Genomic DNA, 23,005 nt, shown 5'->3' on the forward strand with positions numbered 1-23,005 from the left:
AAGAAATATTTATTGGTGGTTGTACAGAGCCTGAGTGCCTGACACATACGTTATATCATTAAATAATAATAATAAAGAATCGTAAAAAATTTAGCATAAAATATTATTTCAGACTTTTAAGGTCTGATGCTCCTTATATCATGTAAAAACTATTTTGTAAGTTCTACTGTCAGCATACAATTTTTTAATTTAAAAAGTTCAATTCACATTGTTGAAATGAAGCACAACAATTTGCAAACAAATAAATAAAACCAAAAATGTTGGGAATAGATTTTTTTATTTCTTCCTTTTTTTTTGTATTTATATATATATTTTTTAAATTTCTATTACGAAACAATTTTAAAAATTGGACTTACACTTCATTTGAAAAAAAAGAAAAACATTTCATAAATTACATATTTTATAGGATTAGTATGTTCTTTCTGAGTTAACTGTACGATTTATTTTTCTTACAAAATTTAAAATATCTATCATCAAAGATCTATTATTTAAGGGTGAATGAGGGAGGAGGAGGAGGGGGGGAAATGTATAAAGTAAACAAAGACTTAAAAGTAATAGTTATAAATGAAAATTATAAAAAAATCTAATATTTAAATTGAATAAATTGAATAAATAAAAAATGTAATATTAAATTGTTAACATTCTAATAATAACAAGCATACATTTATATCGGCATTATTTTCAAACACAAGTACTCTATTATTTTCGATTACAAAAAAAAAAAAAAAATTAATCATTTTGTTCTCGTCCATTCACTGGATGATTATTATAATAATGTATCTGAAACCGACAGATTAAAATGTTTTCTTATAAATCGATACTATTAACATTTCGATTACATACATGTTTATATTTTGTACTATCATAAAAAGAAAATGATCAACCCAAATGTATAATTGAACATCTACATATTACAAATAGCACAATCTTTTTTTTTTTTTTATTATTCTTTAGTTGTTAATTATTATAAATATTCATATATTTTAATAATTATGATAAAAAAATTGACACAGAAAAAACATGCTTAATACAAATAAAAAGCGTACAAGAACTTTCAAATCACTGTTTGGGATAGATTTCTGACATAAATATTATTATACGATACTTTATTATTATTGTTTTTTTTTTTAAATATATATATATTGTAATATAAATTGATACCTAAAGAACACGACTATTATAAATTAGCGTCTTGCATAACATAAACGAGTTCATGAAACTTTTATGACACTTAGTCTCTACACGCATATTTATAAAGTATTACATTAAAAGATTTAACATTATTCATTAGTCGCCAGAGGTTTGTCATCTATACATTCTGTGCTTTGTGGTTTTGAACTACTGTCTATTTTTTCTTCGGTTTTTGAATCAACATTTGCATTAGCGTTATCAATTTTATTGGGTATAGGCAAGGGAGGTTCAACAATTAAACCTAAAAAATAACACAACACGTCATATAAATATAAAAATAAGTAAATGTCAAATTATTTTAAAATTAAGGTTTTGTTTTCATACCTGCATTAGACACATAATAGTTATTAGAGGTTTGGCTTTTGTTCATTAAGTGTTGTATTGGAGCACAGTTTGGTTGCATTCGCATGTTTTGTGGTGGAGGTGGAATACGCTGTAAATATTGGAAACTTGATACAGGCCTTTGAATAGGAGTTGGATACGGAGGTGCGATTTTACCAGCCATTGATCCATTATTACTGTTGTTCATGTTCATTCTAGGTTGCTGCATCAAGGGCTAAAATAAAAAATAGATGTATACTTATATAATGACTGTATTATCACTACACAAAACTGTGAATACAATTTTTTCATTGGATTCTGAAAGATATCATGCCAGTCTTAATTGCTCTATAACATCCAGTACCCAACACTTAAGACACACAAGCCTAGTTCAGGCCACAAACACTGGATAAATATTATGTTATTCAATAAGAATTTAAAAAACACTTACCAACTGATTATTTTGAGTTGCGGAGACTTGATAATTACTATATTTTCCTTGCATAGCCTGATGAGTTTGTTGATTGGAATTCATCAATGTCTTATTAGCTGAAAATTATTTAGTAAATGTTAGCAACTAATTTTTCACTGGAATAAACATGAAAGACTTACTATCAAAGTATTGCTGCTGCTGTTGTCTGAATAAGTTGGAAGAATACATTGGATTTCCTAAATCTTGTTGATTTGAGATTCCAGACTTTTGAAGGTCGTTTGTACCATTTCCACCAGCCAAATTTCCCTTTATGTATGGGACTTGTCGATACTAGTTTAATAAATAGTTTTGTCAAGTACAAGTAATAAGTTAATAATTTAAATTTAAAACCTAATTTTAGATTGAAGTTCATAACAAGTTTTAGTTAAAAAGATTCTAACCCTCCATATGTTTTCTCTGCCATTCAACAAATGTATAACATAGCAAATCAGTGTTCAGCAGAATTTTGTGTTGTTGGATTTAAATGAGTATACAATTTAATGCCTATAAGATGCACTAGATAATATTCTTATACCTATCTAAGTTTAATATAAGTCAATTTCATTTTAATATTTATGTTATAGATTGGCATCCCGCTTAAGCCTACCTATAATATAATCAACAGTACATTCATCCGCAATCACATAACCAAGAGAGTTGGCTAGGTACAAATAATAAATATGTATACAGGAAGAACCATTATGAATAGTGAAGTATCGCGACAGTTGTGGTACTTAAACTACCGGAAAAAGGATCCGTACAAAAATTTGAACTTATCTCATGGAAATCCTACAAATTATGGGGTCATATAAAAAAACATTTCAACAACTATTATATAAAACGATAATACAATATAAAATATAATTATGTGCATTAATGCACTAATAATAGTACTTAGGGATGCTGCGTAATAGATATTCTGAAATGACACCACACGCAGGATGTGCACTCATATAAATCATATTGGAGCGTAGGCCCAAGCATTTCTCGAAACGATAACTAGAGGATCCAACATTCATGGAAAGGATACTTGGATTGAGGGGGCAAGGAAAAGTAGAGAGTCGGCCTACACAGAAGTCCCGAACAGCCCATATTCAGATGTGATTTGACCAAACGAGCCAGAGCACCTTCACGCCAGTCAGTCTATTGATTTATTATTTTGGACTTAGAATTTCATTTAAAAGTACACCTCATCCTCTTCTTTTTAACGACACCTGTAGTCGTCAGACCACTACATTAATATTTTAAGTTGAAATCAGAAAATTGATTCTGCTGAACAAAAATGTACTGTATCGTAAGGTTGAATGATGAAATCAATGCATTCCCTTAATATAAAACATTTATATACTTAAATAAAACAAAAATTAATTTTTAATATTTGTGTCACTTAATTGACTTTAATACAAAATATTATTTTATAATTGTATAACTGTTATGTATTTTAATTTTTGCCAAAAGATATTATATATATAAGCTCCTGTACTAAATCCCAAAATTACCTGTGACGTATAACTTTGCATATTCGGGGGCGGTGCATTTTGAGAACCGAATGCGGCTGGAATTCCAAAGGTATTGCCACCAGATGCGCCAGGAACCACTTGTGGTTGAAATGCAGATGGAATATAACTAGGATTTGTAGGTCCTGCTAAATTAATAAAATAAGATTAATAATCGATATTACATATTGACCATAAAATGATAACTTACTTGCTGAATTAGTAGAGTATAGTGACGAGGAAGTTTGCAATGGTGTTGCTCTTGAATTATTCATGGAATTGAATGGTTGGTTGAATATAGGATCAAATGGCACCAAAAACTAAAAATAAAATAATATAAGAGAAACGAGAAACAAAAAAAAAATTTTTAAATTATTTTACAGGTGAAGGTTGAGGTGTTGTAGCATTATAAGTATTTTTATTTCCGATTGTTCCAATTTGCTGTGAGGACTGTTTAACTTGCGAGGAAGAAGAATTAGTACTGCTCGGTATTAATACTGGGTTAATGTTTGTATTTAATTGCTGACCATTGTTGTAAGCCTAAACAATAAGATATATATAATAAATTATACTGATTATTATAATCAAAAATTGTTTTCAAATGTTAACGCACAGGTCCCATTCTAAATGGAGATATAGACGATTGTAATACTTCCGAACCACCTTGACCAGCTGGTGAACCAGCATGAATAAACATTGATGGATTATATTGATTCATATTTTGATTCAAACCATTAGATTGAAGACCATACGCAAATTGATTATATTGAGACCGTGCTGCACCACTAATAACCTAAGAAAAGACATAGATATGAGAAAAAGTTGAATTTTTTTAGATGAACTTAATATATAAAATACTAAAAACTAATTTTAAATAAATATTTTATTTACATTAAATTGAAAGAATTATTTTTGAATTGAAGTAGTTATTTTTTTTAGTTGACTTACAGTTTGGGAAGGTTCTAACAATGAATAAACTTGAGGAGCAGAAGGTGACGGTGGTGGCATTGTTGTTGTTGAGTAATGTTGTTGAGCCGAATTAAACAAAATAGCTGATGAAGGAGATTGTCCAGTACCAGCAGACACAAATTGTTTAGTCATCATTTCTACTCCAGTTTTATTATTGGTATTTAATATTAAATGTGTTTGTTGTTGTTTGGCAATGTGTGGACCATACATATCAGGTAATCCATCACTATTTTCCATCATTATCTAGAATACAAAAATGTCTTAATGAATATAAAAATAACCTCACATAAAAATTAAACGAACATTCACATAATAATATACGAACATAGTACTATAATATACTACTAATTTTATAATTATTTGTATTACTTGTAAATTCATGTGTGTTGCTTGTGTTGGCATAGCATTTGCAAGTGGTGTAGTTGATGTATGTGGTTGAGGTGTTGTAGAACTGAAAACATGTGTACTAGTTGATGACTGTTGCTGTTGCTGTTGTTGTTGCTGTTGCTGCTGCTGTTGTTGTTGTTGCTGCTGTTGTTGTTGTTGTTGTTGTTGCTGCTGCTGCTGCTGTTGTTGTTGTTGTTGACTCAATGGGGGTGATAATGTACCCTGCGGTTGAGGTTTAACCTTGAGAAATATAAAATTGTTATAAATGACATATTACCTCACTGACAGCCAAGTATTTACCTTGCATACGTTTGTGGTAGCAGCATTTGGATCTTGTTTGAGTTGACTAGCAGCAGCCATGGACACTGGAATGTAAGAGCCGGCAACATTTTGTAACTGAGGGGCAGGGCTAAAATTAAAAAAATATAATTACATAATTTGTGATATACAGCACAACTTCACATTTATTTATGGGGTTTATACCATGTAACGGGTGTTAAAAAGCAGCTATGAACAAATTGTAAATCTACGTGTTAATTACAACAAAAAGTGTCACGTACCAAAGTACATACCTGTACACTTGCTGATTGTGAACTCTTTGTTCATCGATAACAGAAATTTCTGATTTATCGTGTTGTCCACTACTAGCAGTGCTATAAACCGTATTAAAAGCACTATCAGTAATGTTTTGCTGAACTTGTGGATTAGATTCTGGTTTATCATCCCAAACCTATACCAAAAACAAATTAAAAAATAAATGTTAAGTTAAATAGGAATAAAAAGTGATCAAAAATATAGCTCAACCTTAAAAATTTAATAAATCTTTGATCAACTAATGGATACGATTTAATACCAAAATGAATATGATAATTAAAATTGATTTGTGTGCATGGTTAACAGTTAATACTGTGAATTGTTTAAATTTAGTAAACACTTATTCTTTTCCACAATTCTTTAAAATAAGTAAAGTTATTTATCTTTTAATTTGAAAAGCAACCTATACATATTGTTTAATAACCAGTAATTTTTGTATAAAACACAATCCTACTTCAGATTATGAAAATGCAAATATAGGTAACCATTTTATAAACAGTTTGATTCATAACTAAATAATTAATTATAATAGAAAAAACAATTAAGAAAGTAAGCATACTCTGGGTGAAAAAAAGAAAACTAGGATATTAAGACAAATGTACAAATTGTCCAATTGTCCGCTACTTAAAAATAATTTACAGGTCATGTAACAGCTTAATATCAAGAAGCAGATATTAAAAATTATTAAAATATGTCTTAAAATAAAAAAAATCATTCAAATCAAGCATCTTATCATTTGCAAATACCTTTTTAGTGCCGGCTATCATAGTTTTTAAGTCACTTGCTGCTAATGCTGATGGTCCAGTGTGCATTGACCTGGTATGGGCTGCCATTGCCATAACATCCTTGTTTTCTGCAGATAAATGACCACCACTTTGGGTAAAATCAGACTCAAAGTCGCCAAATCCAAGATTTAACTCAGAACTTTCATCATTCTAGTGTAAAAAGGATAATGAACACAATATAATTACACAAAATTATTGAATAAATAGGTACTAAACCAGTATTTAAAAAAAAAAAAAAATCAATTTAAGCAAAACACTAATAGTTATGATTTATAACATACTTGAAAGCTCATAGACATTTGTACAGCATCATTTAATTTAGAGTCTTTACTATCAGATTTGAATGCTCTAAAGCAAGTTTCTTGAGTATCTTCATTAAAATTACAATTATCTAAAACCAATTGATTTAATCAAAAATTTTGTTTTAATTGTATAATTATAATATTTTATCACCTTTTTCATTGCGCTGCTTGATATTGGAGTTATATTTATTTTTAGATTCTCCACATGGTTTTGATTTATACGTGGTATTTTCAAATATAATTGTTTCCATTCGTTGTGAAGAATCAAGAATACCATTTTCCATAACCTTATCAAATATTATAAATAACAAGGATTAAATAATTATTGAATTTCTTGGAACACATAATACAATAAATTGCTCGTTTAGAATAAAATTGTATTTTATACAGTTATAAATATACATACATTGGGTGAAGATTTTTCTTTATTTGAAGGTAACCTTTGAGTTGTCTGTCCAGGAATTTCTTTAATTTCAGTTAAACTATAATGAGATAAAAATAATTGTTATTAGTAATTATGAACAATATAATCAAAACACATCACAAAACATTAAAAAAAGTACACATTTTACCAATACCAATAAAATAAATTGTATTTACTTCTTTATAATTATAACTTATAACTCATTTATATTCAAAATATAGGTTCATATATAAGGTTTTTCATAAAGAGCTGTTTTTAAATGCTGGGTAATTTATTGTCATTAGGCTAGTGAGACTTTTCTTATAATTTCATTAATTTATTGGTGTTGAGGTTTTAAGTGATCGGCCAATATATTGTGTATTTTTTCACCGTGAAGCACTATACAATTGAGCAACGTATTTTGTCAATTAAAATCCATTATGAGCACAGTGTGTTGTGACAACTTTTAAGAAACTGCATACGTTCCTTGTCAATTAATTCTTATGTCCTGACCATCATCGTTATTACTGTTGAGGTCGGTGTTTCACAGTGCCCAAGGAGATTGCGTAAATTCTTAACAGTGACCGCAACAAAGTTGCCATGTTTATAATGGGGTTTAATGGACAAAACACGTTGATCGATTGTAAAGCGCTCCATGACGGTAAATAAACCGAATACATAATATATTGGTGAATCATAAAAATCTCAACAACTATGGATTGCAGAAAATATAAGTTCACGAGTCTCACGAGCCTAACAATAACAAAATTACTCTGCATTTAAAAACTGCGTTCTTCATAAAATATCCCCTTAAAATAAAACAATGTTAAATTAAAAATTAATGTCTAATAATAATATAATCAATATGCCGTAATACCTATTCGGTCGGTTATTAGATTGTGGAGCAACTGGCTTATTAACATTAGGCGACTGTGCTCTAAGAGCATGAGTTATTGGTTTGTCCCAAGCATTTGTTTGTGGAGGAGGTGGAGGATTGTTGCTAACCATAACAACAGTATCTAAAAAAAAATAAAACTATTTAATTTATGTTATATTTTAATAGTTTTAAGTTATAATATTATGTATTTTATCAAACCTTTAATAATGGGAACGTTTGAGTCATCTTGACCAATTTGTGGCTGACTTTTTTGACGTTCATACCTCTGATTAGTTTGACCAGGTTTAGCTGCATTATTATTTGAATTAGCTCTAGATGTTGGCTTAGAAGAATCTTTACGATTACTCTGATTAGTTAAACGTTGAATTTTTTGTTGAGAATCGCTCAATTTTCTCTGGTCCTCTTTTTTAATAGATCTTCCATCTTGAGAAGTACTTCCTAAAATGATAAATGTATTAATGAAATATAAATATTTTAATATTTATATATTATTAAATATTATATTAAATTTACCACTATAACTACTCTTAGGGTCATTAATAGAAGTAGCTGATGTCAACTTTTGATTGGATTTTTCAGCATTACCAAGTTCTTTAGGCTGATCCTTTTTATCATAACTGGATCTTTTGTCACCCCTTAAGAAAATATGAATAGTTATTAGAATTAAGAACTATTTATAGAAACTATACTAAATTACCTTGATGCTAAATATGTACGACTACTTAATCGCCGATTACTACTTTTTTGTTGAGCTTCATAATCACTAGGTTCACTAACTGAATCCCAATGGTCATCTTGTTTTTGACTATTAAGAGGTCGATTATTTTGTCTAGAACCGAATCGATTTTCACCACTTCTACGGTTTGTATCTCCAGAAGTTGAAAATGCATCTGTTTTAGATGGTTTAGATGATGAAGTTTTACTTCTAAGAGAACCAGAGTTTGTGTTTAATTTATTTTTCTCAACACTTTCATCAATACTATTTTTTTGACCGCTACGTCCATTTAATGTACATGATTCTAAACGTACTCTTCCTCTCTGCTCAGATCTTTGACTATATCCACGTAACGTCGATTTATCAGAATAACGATCATTTTGTCTAATACTTCCTCTGTTTCTATCATCATTTCTATTTCTATCATCTCCACGATTTCTGTCATCATTTCTACTTCTGTTTTCACCTCGATTTCGATCATCTCCTCGATTCCTGTCTTCTCCACGGTTCCTGTCTTCTCCACGGTTTCTGTCATCTCCACGATTCCTGTCGTCTCCACGGTTCCTGTCATCTCCACGATTTCTGTCGTCACCTCGATTTCTGTCATCGCGTCGAGGGGGCCCTCTGGATCGTTGACCTTCTTCATAAGACTCCGGCCAAGCATTTTTTCTATTTGACCCAGACCTGGAAACTGTTCGAGAATTGATACTCTGATGATATGATGAACGTGATCCAACATAGCGGTCAGATCTCATCCCTTTTTGATGAGATAATGTAGAAGTACCAGAATTGTTTTCTAAAGATGATTTTGGTTCTAGAAATATTTTACTTAATTAGTTGTTTCTACTTTGTACGTTTCTACTTTCTCCAAGTAACAGGAGCACCTTAAACGTTTTCAAACCCCCTTCCAAAATTAATGTCAATCAATACGAGATGTAACCAAATCATAAATAATAATCTAAATGTTCTGGATTTGATAAAAAGCCCATACCTATCCAATACTTAAATTAAGTTATTTGGCAATTTCAAATTTAAAAAGAATATATATTCTATTATGTAGCTAAATAGAAAACAATTGCTTCACCAGTTCTGTAGGTCATTTGAAACTTTTATTAATTAATTTCAAGAATAACTTCTGCGCTCCTGTTTCTTAATATTAACTAAAAAAAAGTTCAAAAATAAAACCTATAATTCATTTCTAATGTAAATACCTGATAATTTGTCGTCATCATTTTTTTGACCACTTTTACCACCTTTTGTTTCCTGGTCAAGTTTTTGTTCTTGCAATGTTTTATTTTTATTATTAGTTGGAGCTAAATCCCAAACAGATTTGTCTTTAGTAGATAAATCGTCACCCTAAAATAATATTTAATTAAACATTAATATAATATGCACGGAACAGCAAATTTCACAGTATCAAAAAGGAACTAAATTCTACATTTAAGAATTAGTGTCAGCTCAGTACCTAAAGGGTGGCCAGGATGCATTTCTTCAGAAGGGCCCCAAAAATGTTATTTCATTAGATGAGAAAAAAGTATACAATTATATACTTATAAGAAATGTAACATTTTTAAAGGTACCTTATTTAAAATAAACTAACAATAAGTTAAGAGTAATTATTCATTATTCAAAAAAATCATATCAATACCTTATATAACACAACTAAATATTTTTTAATGCCATTAAAATTGAGTAATTGATTTTCTTTATATAATTATATCAGTTATATTTTAAGTTGACTAGAAGAGTTAGAAATTATATGAATTAATTTTTAACTGAGTCAATCAAAATATCCTATTTGATGAACATTAGAATCAACATATTAAGATGTTTTTGGTGTAAAGAAGACAGATGTTTAGTTTTAAATATTTTCAGCTTCAAAAATATTCTTTCACAGGTCAGTGTTGATAGTAACAGCTACACAAATTTATATTAAGTGAACAAAATACAAAATATATTAGATTGGTATGAAAACTCTTGAAGAAAAATGAATGCACAGTATAAACATTTGGATAATTATAAAGTGCATTTGCTACATTTAATTTGTTCGGTGGATTTAACTTCAATATCTTCACCTTCATCAATACTTGTAATTTTAAAAGATTTAGATTTATTATCATGAAAATCATTTTTAGATACACTTGGTATAAAATTGGTACATTGGCAAGCAAACTGCTATAACTCAATTGCAATGATCTGTTGGTCTAAATCTGCTTATTTACTTATTGTACTCAATGAGTCCTTGGAGTTCAAGATCACCAATAAAAGAAAATGTTTCTAACCACTTTAAATCTTTAAATAACATTTCATTAGGTACAAATCGTGATTTTATGCTATTAAGAATAGTATCTAAAACAGAATAAGCATTTGAACAATATTATAAATTATAATGGTATAATATATAATAATATTCAATATCCAATATTCATAGCACTATCGAGGAAAACAAAAATATGGCTGGGGGCCCCGGATGCGTATGTGGTCAGGCGGCCACTACAAATAATAGAAATTTATTTTTGTTTTGTTAAAATTTCACTCGCAGTTATGAAAAATTGAACCACAAAATATAGTTGAAAACCACAAGAAATATGATGAAAATAATATTCATTTAAAAAAGTTATCTACATATTTTTTAGTGTTGCGAATTGTTTTGATTGTGTATGCATGTAAACTAAACTAATATTTATAGTTATGCACTTACTTGATCATTTTTCTTCATATCCTTTCTTTCACTTTTTACTAATTGATTTAAATTCCGTTTAGGTTCACTGGTCAATTCACAAGCTTCAAGTTTCTCTTGAGTTATAGGTCCAGGTATATATTTTTTACCCTAATATAAAATTAGTTATAGATTTTATAAAAACAATTACGATTATGTATTGAAAATACATACATATTGGCCCGATGAATTCATTTCATCTTTATAGAAATCTTTACCGAGAGAATTTTGTCTCCAATGATAAGCCTCATCATCAACTTGCCTATAAAACATCAATAAACAATAAAAACATATATTATTACCAATACTAAACTAAACTTACACATGATCTTTGTCAATATCCTCTGGAGTTTCTAAAGAATCTCGAGAATGATATTTTGATACTTTTGTAAATTCTTTTTTATCAGCATCATAATTATCATCAGCTGATTTCTTTACATTACCGCCCGCATCCTATAATAAATAATGTTTGATATATAAAATAGAATTAAGTACAATAAAATATTAAAAATACTAACATTTCTTTTGAAATCACGCCTGTGATCATAATTCTTTCTATTGTCATCACCTCTATAATCACTATGTGTATATTTATCATTTTTGTCTTTAGCATCTGAACGAACCTTTTCTCTTCTGTATCTATTTAAAAAGACAATTAAAGTCAGTTTATTGTTTTTGCTCATACAGTATTGATTTTGAAAATGCATTTTATAAATGTTACTCATACATACAACTATTGAGTGACCATTATCTATTGTTTTTGTATAATAATGTTACTAAATTAACTCATCATAGACAATTTACATTGTTTTGTATATTAATTCTATCAGTCAAAATTAGAAATCAAATATATATGTTATGGTCAAAGTGTATAATTTGGGCATTGCGCACATGCTCGTCATATTTGGGCAAAGCTGAATCTGCTTTTAATTTGAGTACATTGCTTGGTCATTGTTATACAATGCTTAGTTGTTTGTGGGAAGTATAAGTTTATCGCAATTACGCCTAATTTTGTTCAATAAAAAACAATAATTATGAAATTGGTACCATGAAGGTATACTTCAACAACTTAACACTAGAAATTAACTTTAAATATGCAGAGTTCTTTGTCCAGATTGAAATAATACCAATAACATCTCTGATATCATTAAGAGAAGCGGCTAGAAAATGTTCAAATTTTGGCGGTCAAGGATATGACCGGTATAACTGTAAATAGCAATGCAAGACAAACAAATGGAAGTGTAGGGCTGCAGGTAAACTATGTACTTCTAAATGTCATGATTGCTTAAGTTGCAAAAATAAATAAAAAAATTTGTTCATATTCATAAAATAAATTATTGAAAAATTAATAAGACAACAAAAGTTGTTTTATACATTTTTAATAAATTGTATTGCCCACTCTTCAGCGGTCATTCTGTACAATGCCCTGGCAAAGTGTGTAATTATCCACATTGTCCATTACAAGGCCCAATGTACTACAACGCCCAATTATACACTTTGACCGTAACATATATTTTAAATTTTAGTATTGCTTGAACTATTTTTATTTTAATAATAAATAATCACAATTTTTGGAAAGACTTCATGGGAATCTTTTTATTCAACAATGCAAATAATTAAGTCAAAATATCGTTCGAATTTGACTGATGATAATCTCACAGAATTACTAAGAACTGCTCTTAAATCAATACAACTAGATCAAGCTTACTAAAAGAGTAGATAATACCACGTAACAAATTTAGCTAACATTTATTTCTATATATTATTATTTTTTTTATTTTTTTTTATTTATTGTTTTTCAAATTTAAATTTATCAGATTCGTTTAAGTGACATCCTAATTTAAATGTTCAACCTAATATTGTCCAAAGTTAATTAACCATCCAACATTTGTATCGACTTTAGAATTATAACATACCTATCAAATTCTGATCTTTTATCTCGTTTCAAACTCGATGATTTACTTGTATGATCATCTTCAACCCATGAATCACTTCTGTACTCGGAATATCCACTACTACTCATATCACTATCAGTACGACAAAGTGTATTTATACCTTCTAAAATAAACACACAAACCGTTAAATTAGAAAACTCAAAATAAAAATATTAAAACTTTACTTGTAGAAGAGACATTTTGAGCTTTAATATTGGTGTCATTGTTTTGTTCAAAGTGTTTTTGCAGTCTTGAAGGTAAATATTTATTATTAATTTCTTTATTGTCATTGCTTTCATCATATTTATCTTTTGATAGTTCAGATCGGCATTTTGAAGGATCGTCTGTGAACTCTTTTTCCTGCAATAACATTAAACCACCATTAAAAAAACCTGTCTACAACAATTATCTTAAACAAAATATGCAAGTTATTCTTCAAATCATATATAAATACCAATTACAATCACTACTATAACAATTTCTTATTTTCAGTTTTTGAAGACAAATTATCTTTATTTGTAATTGTAATTTAAAGCATTTTGACATACTTATTTTAATTTGTATATAAAATTTATGCACCTCAATATTATTTAGTGGAAACAGCACACTTTTAAATAATGAAAATATTTTTCTTTAGATTTCTGAACGTCAACAAGCTTATTATTTTAGAAAATTAAATTTTTTTGTATTATTAAATAATATTATACAATTAGTAAAACAAGTTTCAAATTAACAAAAATCATTCAAATAGAAATAATAAAAATAATTTTTATAGTTTAAGTTCATTCCCCTTATTATAATATTATACTGTACCTGTATGTATTTTAACTATATGTGTTTATTTGTACCTAATTGTATGTATTTGAAGGTGTATCTCTGCAAGTTTGGTAAAAGGACTACAAAAGTGTAAATTTGAATGATAGCAGATGTGGAGTTAATATTTTTTTAAATAAATAAATAAACAACTAAAATTTAATATTTTTATTTTGCATATTAAGGACATATAAATGCATATTTCTGTACTTGTATTGTATATTACATAATATGGCATGTACTGAAAAATAATGAATATTATTGATACTATTGGCCATGATTTTAATTTAGTAGTCCTCAATAATTTATGTTTCTACAATAAAAAAAGGATAAACAAATTTAAATGCTTTTACAAGGTTTAACTTTCAATCTATAAAATTAATAAATAATTCAATAACTTGGAACAAGAAGCCTCAGGGGTCATAATCATCTTGCAGAAACCAATTTTTTTTATCACATAAGCTAGCAAATAAAGATAAAAATTGTATTAAATATTATAAATAATATGAAATGTTTACTTTATTATCTTTATTTTCTCCATCCATTTTTTTTAATTTAGTTGCTTCTAGTTGTTGTTGCATTTCATAACGTTTCATCTCTTCTAATTTTCGATCTTTGGCACGTTGTAAGACAGCATTTAGTTCTTCATTTACTACACGTGCTCTTCCCAAAAACTCGTCGTCAATATCATCTTCTGTTTGCATTTCTTCCTAAAATTAATATTTAAAGTACTTTGTTAATAACATACATTTAATAATATTTAAAACAAAATAAAATCTAACCTGATGAGATGATGGTGGTCCATCTCTATAATATGACATATAATCTGAGTTATAAGATACATCTCCATTGATATTCAGATGCATGAACATACCCTCCTTAAAGAAAAAAAATATTAAAACTTAATATATTTAAAAAAGACAATTTTTACCTTTAAATTTTGAACTAGACTTGGATCACAATTGCCAATTTTATTACTTAAGTAACCTTTAGCATTATCGGATCTACTTCTGATATTACCATTCAATGATTGTTTATTTAATTTTTCATTCAATTGGTCTTCATCATCACTGAAGTCCAATTTTTTACTAATAAAACAAAACAAAATTAAATATTTATACTTAGCAATACAAAAATATATAGCTGCCAACAAGGCCGTAGCCAGAAAAATATTTCGGAGGGGGTTTTTTAATCTTAATTAAGATTAGATACTGTAGGTATTATGTGAGCTATACATTAGGTTTTACAAAAGTACATTAAGATTAGTTATCGCTTATCTAACACAATATAAATATAAAATATACCGTTAAACCGTTTTATTTTTGTATGTGTTGTAATCACAGTGACACGTATCAAATATAATAGGCATTTAAAACTATTCAATATTATTTCAAAAAAAAATTTCGGGGGGGGGGGTCTAAACCCTAACCCCCCTCCTGGAAACGGCCTTGGCTGCTAATGAAAAGATAATACAAGATTATTACTTGTAGTCAATTTCTCCTTGTATAGACCACCCAGTTTCTTTGGAAAGTTCATTCATTCTTTTTAAATCCTCTTCACGAATAATTGGAGGAGGTATAAGTTCCTTGATATCTGCTGTAGGTTTACTTAAAACACCATCTGTGGTCATTGATGAAGATGAATTATGGTGAAACATTTTTTCTGATGGATAAATATGTTGTTTGGTATGATATACAATATTATCTGATTGATTTGGAACCATCTAGTAATTTATAAACCTAATTACAAATATATTCTATTTACTTTTTAACTCTATTTAAAATCTTACAAAGTTAGGCAACATATTCCTCATAACTGGATTTTTAGTCATGTTATATTGCATCTGATAAGGATTCAGGCCGGCCGGGGCCCCGGCCACCCCATTTTGGACCGAATTGCTCCGTACGCCATTCACATTTTCTGTCCCTTAAAATAAATGTAAAAAGTTAATTTCTCAAAAACCTAAATTTTATGATTTAATGATTAGTATCAATAAACCACGGATAGATCAAATTATAGCTAGAATGATTTACAGCATAATCCCGAGTAAGCCCAAATATTAAAAATATATATAAAAAATATAGTTATGAGTATAATAAGTTGAATTGCTTTTGGTTTCAATTTAAAAGAAAACATAACATCGATGAAAAATATTTTTTTGATGTTTGAGATATAGGTACCTCAATAGAATGTTATTTTATTTTTCAGTTACAACATTTCATAAATAGTCAATACAATAAGTATTTTGTCATTAATATAATATTACAGAATAAGCAAAATAATTAAAAATTATCCATCCATAATAGTTGGGAGAATGAAAAGTGGCAGCCGATTCACACAATCCTGGTGGTGGATTTGTATGATGGTTTTGAAATATTAGATATGGATATAATTACTTAATACAAATGTATTAAAATGATGTAGTATACCAATTTGAGAACCCCTGATTATCGGGGGGAAAATGCTGAGCATCATATTTTCCAGCAGCCACTTTTTGATCTCCAGATTATAGCAGACAAATTGTAAAAGTACGCTGAACAATCTAGTTACAATAGGATTCTTATATCAAAATCTCAGTGATAATACTATATACAAGTAACTTGTTGACCTAATGCACTTGCTGCCCATGAAAAATGGCAACTCTTATAAGGATGGTGGGAGAAAAGAGCGAAAGCGACATTTATGATTAAAATCGGTTTATAAAATTAAGGTGTAAGTGACATAATTATAAGTAATTAATAATAACTATACATAATAATTATACATAATTATGGTTATAATCAACAGTTAAATGGTATAGCCGCCACCTATCAAATTAAAGCATAAGGGTCAAATAGTGGGCAAAAAATGTTTGTCCCGATTTAAGTGAAATAAACTATAGCAATCCTACACTAGCGAGGAATAAACCCGCAGTCATATAAACCTTGTCCTAATTCTAAATGAGGGTTAACCTAGTGGAAACACTTGCAACTAAAAACTTTAATTTACATACCGGAAGATGTTTGAGAATGATGAGGTTGACCTGAAACTCCAGTAACACTGCCGGCGCCTTGAGGCATTTGAGGTCGACTGCCACCTTGCATCCAACTTGTTTCGGCTATAAAATTAATAAGAGTTTAAAATATGTAAAATAATTGTCTATATCCTATTTTTACTTTGAGGACGAAGAGAAGGTCTCTGTTCTGTGTTGGCCTGTGTAGGTATATTTGTGTTTATTACATTTTTGTGTTCTCCACTTGAAGTAAGACTCGGAAATTCTTGTTGGAATTGCATTGTGCGATGTGCTAAATATGGGGGAGCAACTGGAACATCCACAATTTTTTTGGCCCATGTTTTGCCGTCGGCATGAGAAGGCTAATGATAGTAATACAAACATTAAAATAGTTTAGCTTCAAATTAAAAACAATTTAAACATACTCTTGTAGTTGTAGTGGTGGTAGTCACTTGCACGGAAGTAGGATGGGACGAAGCATGTTGTTGTCCCTGTACAGGCCCACTTTGGGACAGTTGAGATGTCGTCGTGGCAATAGATGTTGGCGGAACCTCTTTGCCCGCAGCCTAAAATATTAAATTTTATAAATATATAGATTTACCTAGTAGTTAAAATATTTTAATTTTGGAGAATTTGAAAACTTACCACAAGTGATTTCTCTATGACTGGTTTGTTCCATCCTCCACCACCGATAGGGACTAGATTGATCGTAGACTCATGGCTAGATTCGGACTTCTCACTTGGTAAATTAACAGGGTTACGAACACTGCGGATAACTTTTCCAATAGATTGCAATCCATTTTTACGTGGTGCTATGCTCTTATGTTGATTACTTTCTGTAGACTCACCCTAAAATTTCATTACAGGTTAATTCATAATTGCATACAGTTAATGAAATTATAATTATTATTGCTATAAAAGTAAGTCATTACAAACAAAAGTATTCTCTTACCTTATATAAACAATTTATTTTCAATGATTGAAATGAATTCTTTCCTTTGCTTTTCTCCCCCTTCAAACTGACCCCTGGCAATGTAGACATACTGTCTGCAAGGCACCATTTAGATTATACACTTGCCCGTAGAACGTACCTTTGATCTACAAACAAAAACAATTTTTGTTATTATTTTATTTCATTAATTAAATGGTAATGTAACAGAATGTTTTTAAAATATAGGTGCACTGTACATATATTAGTCTAGAGGTCCCCACCACTCATGCATCAGTTATTTTAACTAAAAAAGTATTAAAATCTATGTAGGTACTCGTGATATACGAGCATAGCCATGTATTTGAATATCTACATTATATTTTTATGGGTCACTAAAATACACTAAAAATTAATTCAATTATTAGTAGATACATCACAGACTATATTAAAATATTGTCTATGGATATATAATACATAATATTGATTATAATTATATAAGCAAAATAAAAAATAAATTGACGTGGTACCTACATAATAATTTTACACAAGTATATCAAAAATGTTAATTTTTAAGAATGTCGAGCTTGTGTAAATGTAATATTTTAATAATTGAGATTAACTAATACAGATTAAAAATACATATTGGCACATTGTAATAAGTAACACAATTAATTGCAAGTAGTTACCCACATATTTTATTATTTGTAGAACAAATATAATCTACCTATAGATATTTATTAAAATTATTTACCAAGGTATTATTAACCTATTTAGGTGCCTTATTAAAACTAAGTAATTCTTTTACATTAAACAAAACAATATATCTTTTTAAGATCAAAATTTATTTTTGTTCAAATTGATTATAACTTAATAATAATATATAAAATGAAAGTTTTGAAAACATTAATTTCTTATTAATAAATAATATTATGACTAATAATTTTGTCCATTTGTCCATGGTAGTCTATGATGACTTTAAAGAATATATAATACATTCAATAAAGTTAGTAGTTAGCTCAAAAGTAGTATCTGAATTATATTTTCCAAAAGTCACAAATACAATTAGTGCAAGCAAGCACAAGATTTTAATATCAACATAATTAAAAATTCAATTTTTCATAGAGTGATGTATTGAATTATATTTGATAGCCTATTAGTTTGTTCTATTTTATTGAAAGACGTAGACTACAGATGAACGATACTTCTTTGGATTTAAATAAATGACAAAGCTAACACTAACCTATTTGCTTACATACATTTATGAGTTCCAGTTAATTTTATCTAATAACCAAGTGTTGTAGGGTATATTAAAATAAAGATTCTAAATTTGAACAGCCAAAAAAACCAGTTATTAATAATAAATTCAGTAATTGAAGATAAAATATATTGATTTATAAATAATATATAGGTGTAATAGTCTTTAAGGATAACAATAAATTAATCAACAAGAATAAAATTAATTGCTCAGTCTACTTAAAAGTAAATAAAAAAATGACCCTAGACAATGTCATTAACATTTTTCTTGAGTCCTTGACCTTATAATTTTTTATTAGTTATTTTAAATTAAGGCAACATATTCAGAATTAAAACATTAAAAATACTAATCAGGATAAAATACTTTAACCTAGGATATAGGTATCAGAAGAATACTATAATTCAAAATTTGTAAGTAATATTATGCCATCATATTTATGAACCAGTTAATCAGGCTTAATATCCACTATTTTTTTTATGCACGTTATTTGTTGTATGCAATTTTTCCTTCCACAACGAAAAACTATTGATTTTTTTTTAAGAATTCCTTCAAAGTACTTATAACATGATTTTAAATTAATGACTTCAGCTAAATTATAAATTTACTACAATATCAGAAAATTCTTAAAACAATTTTTGTCACTTAACTCAGGCATACCTAATATTAATTTAAATAGCCTACTTAGGAAACATCAAATAAACAATTTGTAATTATATATCCTTAATAAATAAGAAATTGCTTAAATAAAATAACCTGACTTTTGTGATTAAGTTGTTTATAATAGTTTAATATATGATTACAAAATATATAAATTGTAATACCAATTAATGTATTTACAGACTAAGAATTGTACGGTGGATAAATGGGTACTAGATATTCAAATTATTTAACCAAAACTAATGATAAATTAGGGTAAGACAGCAAGGATTTGCGGCATAAAGAACACAATAACTTAACTCAGAACAAAACAAACAAAATATAAATTATTTTGTAGAGGTGAATAAAAAAATCAAGAATGATAAAATGGCTTGGGTAAACAATATTATCAAACGGACCCTGGGAGAATGTTGAATCGATGATAGATATCAACTTATGGTGATCTCGTCAATTTTGCATTTGTTACATGACATTGTTGTGGAGGTTGATTAAACGCAACTAATGCCATGAAAATCTACAGTCATCTAAATAAAAGCATGCTAGAGCCAACCATAATCAAATGAGTCAAAATGATGGCCACTATCATCAAACAGCCTAACCTAACCACCGAAACAATACTACAATATACCTATTAAGTGATATTATGACAACTCGGCTGCCTAGGTCCATAAGACAAAATTACGGGTATAAACTATTTGCTGTCCTGCAGGACCGATATTCGCTGAACAAGGATATTGAGGCGCGCACAGAATCGTCTCGCGACCATTGTCTATTGTCGTAATTGTACCCCGAGGTCGTACCTATCGATCACACGTCATAATCTCAAAGGATTTGTCTCAGTCCTTGGACTGCAAGAAAGGATGTTTGGTGGGTCTAGTGGGTGGAGGACCGACGGTGAGTAGTACGCGGTGGCGGCCACAGGCACGTCGCCGCCTAAGAGACTCGCGGATCCCGGAAGACCCAAGAACGACGTTTTGGGCCGGTGACACGGGGCCGGCCATTTCTTTGTTGTTGTACCTAACAATACGCGGCGGCGGTGGCGCGACGGCAGCAGCAATGGCGGACGACGTCGTTGCTGCCGTCGCTGCAACCGCCGCCGTTACAATAATCGAAGGCGAACGCGCTCGCCGATGACAACGGTGATGGTGGTGTACTCACATAGGTCCGTCCAAATGGGTGCACGCGTGACAATTGAATGATATCACCCGAAAAGAGTGATCAGTGCGCGTCTGTCTGTTGCGAACTCGGAAAAACTAACGCAACGCGAAAACCTGAATCGGAACGATCGTCGATTTATTATCAAACATAACGTTGAAAACACAAAATGGCGTCGTCTTTGGTATTGAAACCTTCATTCAACACATTTTTGCGTTGTGCCGCTCGCCCGCCACGCCTACAATCTCGGCCAGTCAGCCACGCGCAGTGCTGGCGCGCCCGGGGATTTCGGTCGGGAATTCTCGCGCCGCCCGGTATTATTATTATTGTTGTTATTATTTTTGTTCCGGCGACCAGACCGTCCGTAGTCCATCCGCGTTTTTGTCTCGGTTTTTATTTTTCACAACAATAATCGACATTCGACTGTTGCCTACCCGTCGAAAAGTTGGTTTTCAGACGTAATGCGTCTTTTAATGGTACGTGCACGCGTCTCTTCCTCTCTACCCCGCCAACCCCACCCAAACCACCTTGCATCGCTTTGTCTGGAATACTTTGTTTGTCCGTTGTAGTCTGCAGCACTTGTAACAAATATTTAAAAATTTTATGAAATATAATATTTCCTCGGACCGTGCTCTCGTTTTTTCCGTAATTTTTCACGAGCGGCCGTTTGTTTCCGGTTTGGCTTGGATAAAAGCTGCCGGAAACTGCCGCGATATGTGTGGGTTGTGTGGGTATGTGGGAGGGGGAGGAATTATTAACGTCGAGAACGGAAGAAATAAACCCGAGAAGGCGAGAACGTGATTGTGGCGGTGGAAAATCGAACGCGGGTGGTTGAGACCCGTGCGCGCTGAGGCGGCCGGCGAGGGGTGGTGAAAATGACGTTGACCCGCGGCCGACGTCGACGGCCTCCACAGCGCCCGCACCACCCCCGGCACCCGTCCGACCACCGCACCATACTCCAAGTCTCCAACTATAAAACTGGTGCTATTCGCTCCCCAAACGCCGCCGCCGGGTGAACGACCTCCGAGCGTTGTACAAACGCACCGTACCTGTGTACGATACACTCACGCGTCTACGCACACGCACACGTAATAATATTGTATACAGGGTGATTCTTTTAAAACAATGCTCACATTTTTTTTGTGAAATTCTCGGTTACAATATTCTGCTTAAAAAATGCACGCTATTATGAAAAGACTCGAAAAACCCAGAAAAAAAAAATGAAAATGAAAGAAAATAATAAAAAAATATTAGGTATTTTATTTATAAAAATATTTTGTAATCACTTCGAATTGTGTAGAACTGTAGAAATATATTTCCAAAAACGAATGAAGAGTCATACCCAGAGCTCTATCCGACATCCGTGTCAAGTGTGGGTGCACATCTCTCGCGTCTTTTACCTATGTCCTTTATTAATTATGGTTGTCATATGGGTGTTCCGACAGGGCGTGTTTTTATATATGGTCCAGAAATCATCACCGAATATCACATACTGATTCACATTTCACCGTGCATATTATGACAACCGAGCCCGCAGATCATGCTCGTCCTGACAACTAGGCTTAGCCGCAGTGACTCAAATAGGGGGTTGATATGTAGGACGGAGTGGGCTGCAGCACGGAGGTAATATGATATTACTTATATTATTTTATTGTTTTTATTATCTAAGTATAAATATTTAAGTTAAATGGTTAAAAAAAATGTATTGCCCTATTTATTTTTTTGGATCATTACAATAAATTCCACCCTTTGAGAGTTTGAGCTGAGCCTTCCAAAAACTCCTAGAAGCCCCTTCAAAAAATATTGACATAATATAGGTACTTGTATATGTATATACCTACAATTTTTCTTTTTTTTAATGAAATTATCTTGAGTGGTTTGATGCTCCCATACAAATATTTGCCATTTATATCACTGCGTTGACATCACAACATACATCAGCTTTAGAGACTGGCTAGAAATATGTCCGTACAAACCAAATAAAAATAGTCCCGAGTCGACAGGAGTGCTTTAAAT

At 30.5% G+C, this 23,005-nt stretch overlaps 1 protein-coding gene across 5 annotated transcripts; it reads right to left on the reverse strand.

Annotated features, from left to right (window-relative positions):
* Positions 1–604: 604 nt before the first annotated feature.
* On the reverse strand, positions 605–21,202 carry LOC111029706 (uncharacterized protein DDB_G0283357). Of its 5 annotated transcripts, none has more exons than XM_022308838.1 (38): positions 20,993–21,202; positions 17,944–18,089; positions 17,637–17,840; positions 17,417–17,557; positions 17,155–17,353; positions 16,992–17,096; positions 15,789–15,925; positions 15,484–15,722; positions 14,931–15,087; positions 14,782–14,877; positions 14,518–14,709; positions 13,372–13,546; positions 13,169–13,310; positions 11,771–11,891; positions 11,575–11,705; positions 11,427–11,514; positions 11,235–11,363; positions 9,745–9,889; positions 8,516–9,347; positions 8,332–8,453; positions 8,017–8,256; positions 7,798–7,939; positions 6,924–6,999; positions 6,669–6,804; positions 6,497–6,606; positions 6,177–6,365; positions 5,397–5,566; positions 5,137–5,245; positions 4,819–5,058; positions 4,429–4,692; positions 4,094–4,273; positions 3,862–4,020; positions 3,692–3,800; positions 3,484–3,629; positions 2,125–2,275; positions 1,964–2,061; positions 1,516–1,747; positions 605–1,432 (listed from the first exon to the last, which is right to left on the reverse strand). In XM_022308838.1, exons 2-38 carry the CDS (start codon positions 18,031–18,033, stop codon positions 1,281–1,283), a joined length of 6,348 nt encoding a protein of 2,115 aa, XP_022164530.1. In that variant the 5' UTR covers positions 18,034–18,089; positions 20,993–21,202; the 3' UTR covers positions 605–1,280. The 5 variants fall into 5 exon arrangements, with proteins under 5 accessions (XP_022164530.1, XP_022164528.1, XP_022164531.1 ...); XM_022308836.1 differs by having other exon boundaries at positions 3,484–3,626; positions 4,819–5,076; XM_022308839.1 differs by having other exon boundaries at positions 4,819–5,076; positions 8,516–9,224; positions 20,993–21,201.
* Positions 21,203–23,005: the final 1,803 nt, after the last annotated feature.

The sequence above is a fragment of the Myzus persicae genome, unplaced genomic scaffold, assembly GCF_001856785.1.
Source record: "Myzus persicae strain clone G006 unplaced genomic scaffold, MPER_G0061.0, whole genome shotgun sequence".
In the NCBI taxonomy this organism is placed as follows: domain Eukaryota; kingdom Metazoa; phylum Arthropoda; class Insecta; order Hemiptera; family Aphididae; genus Myzus; species Myzus persicae.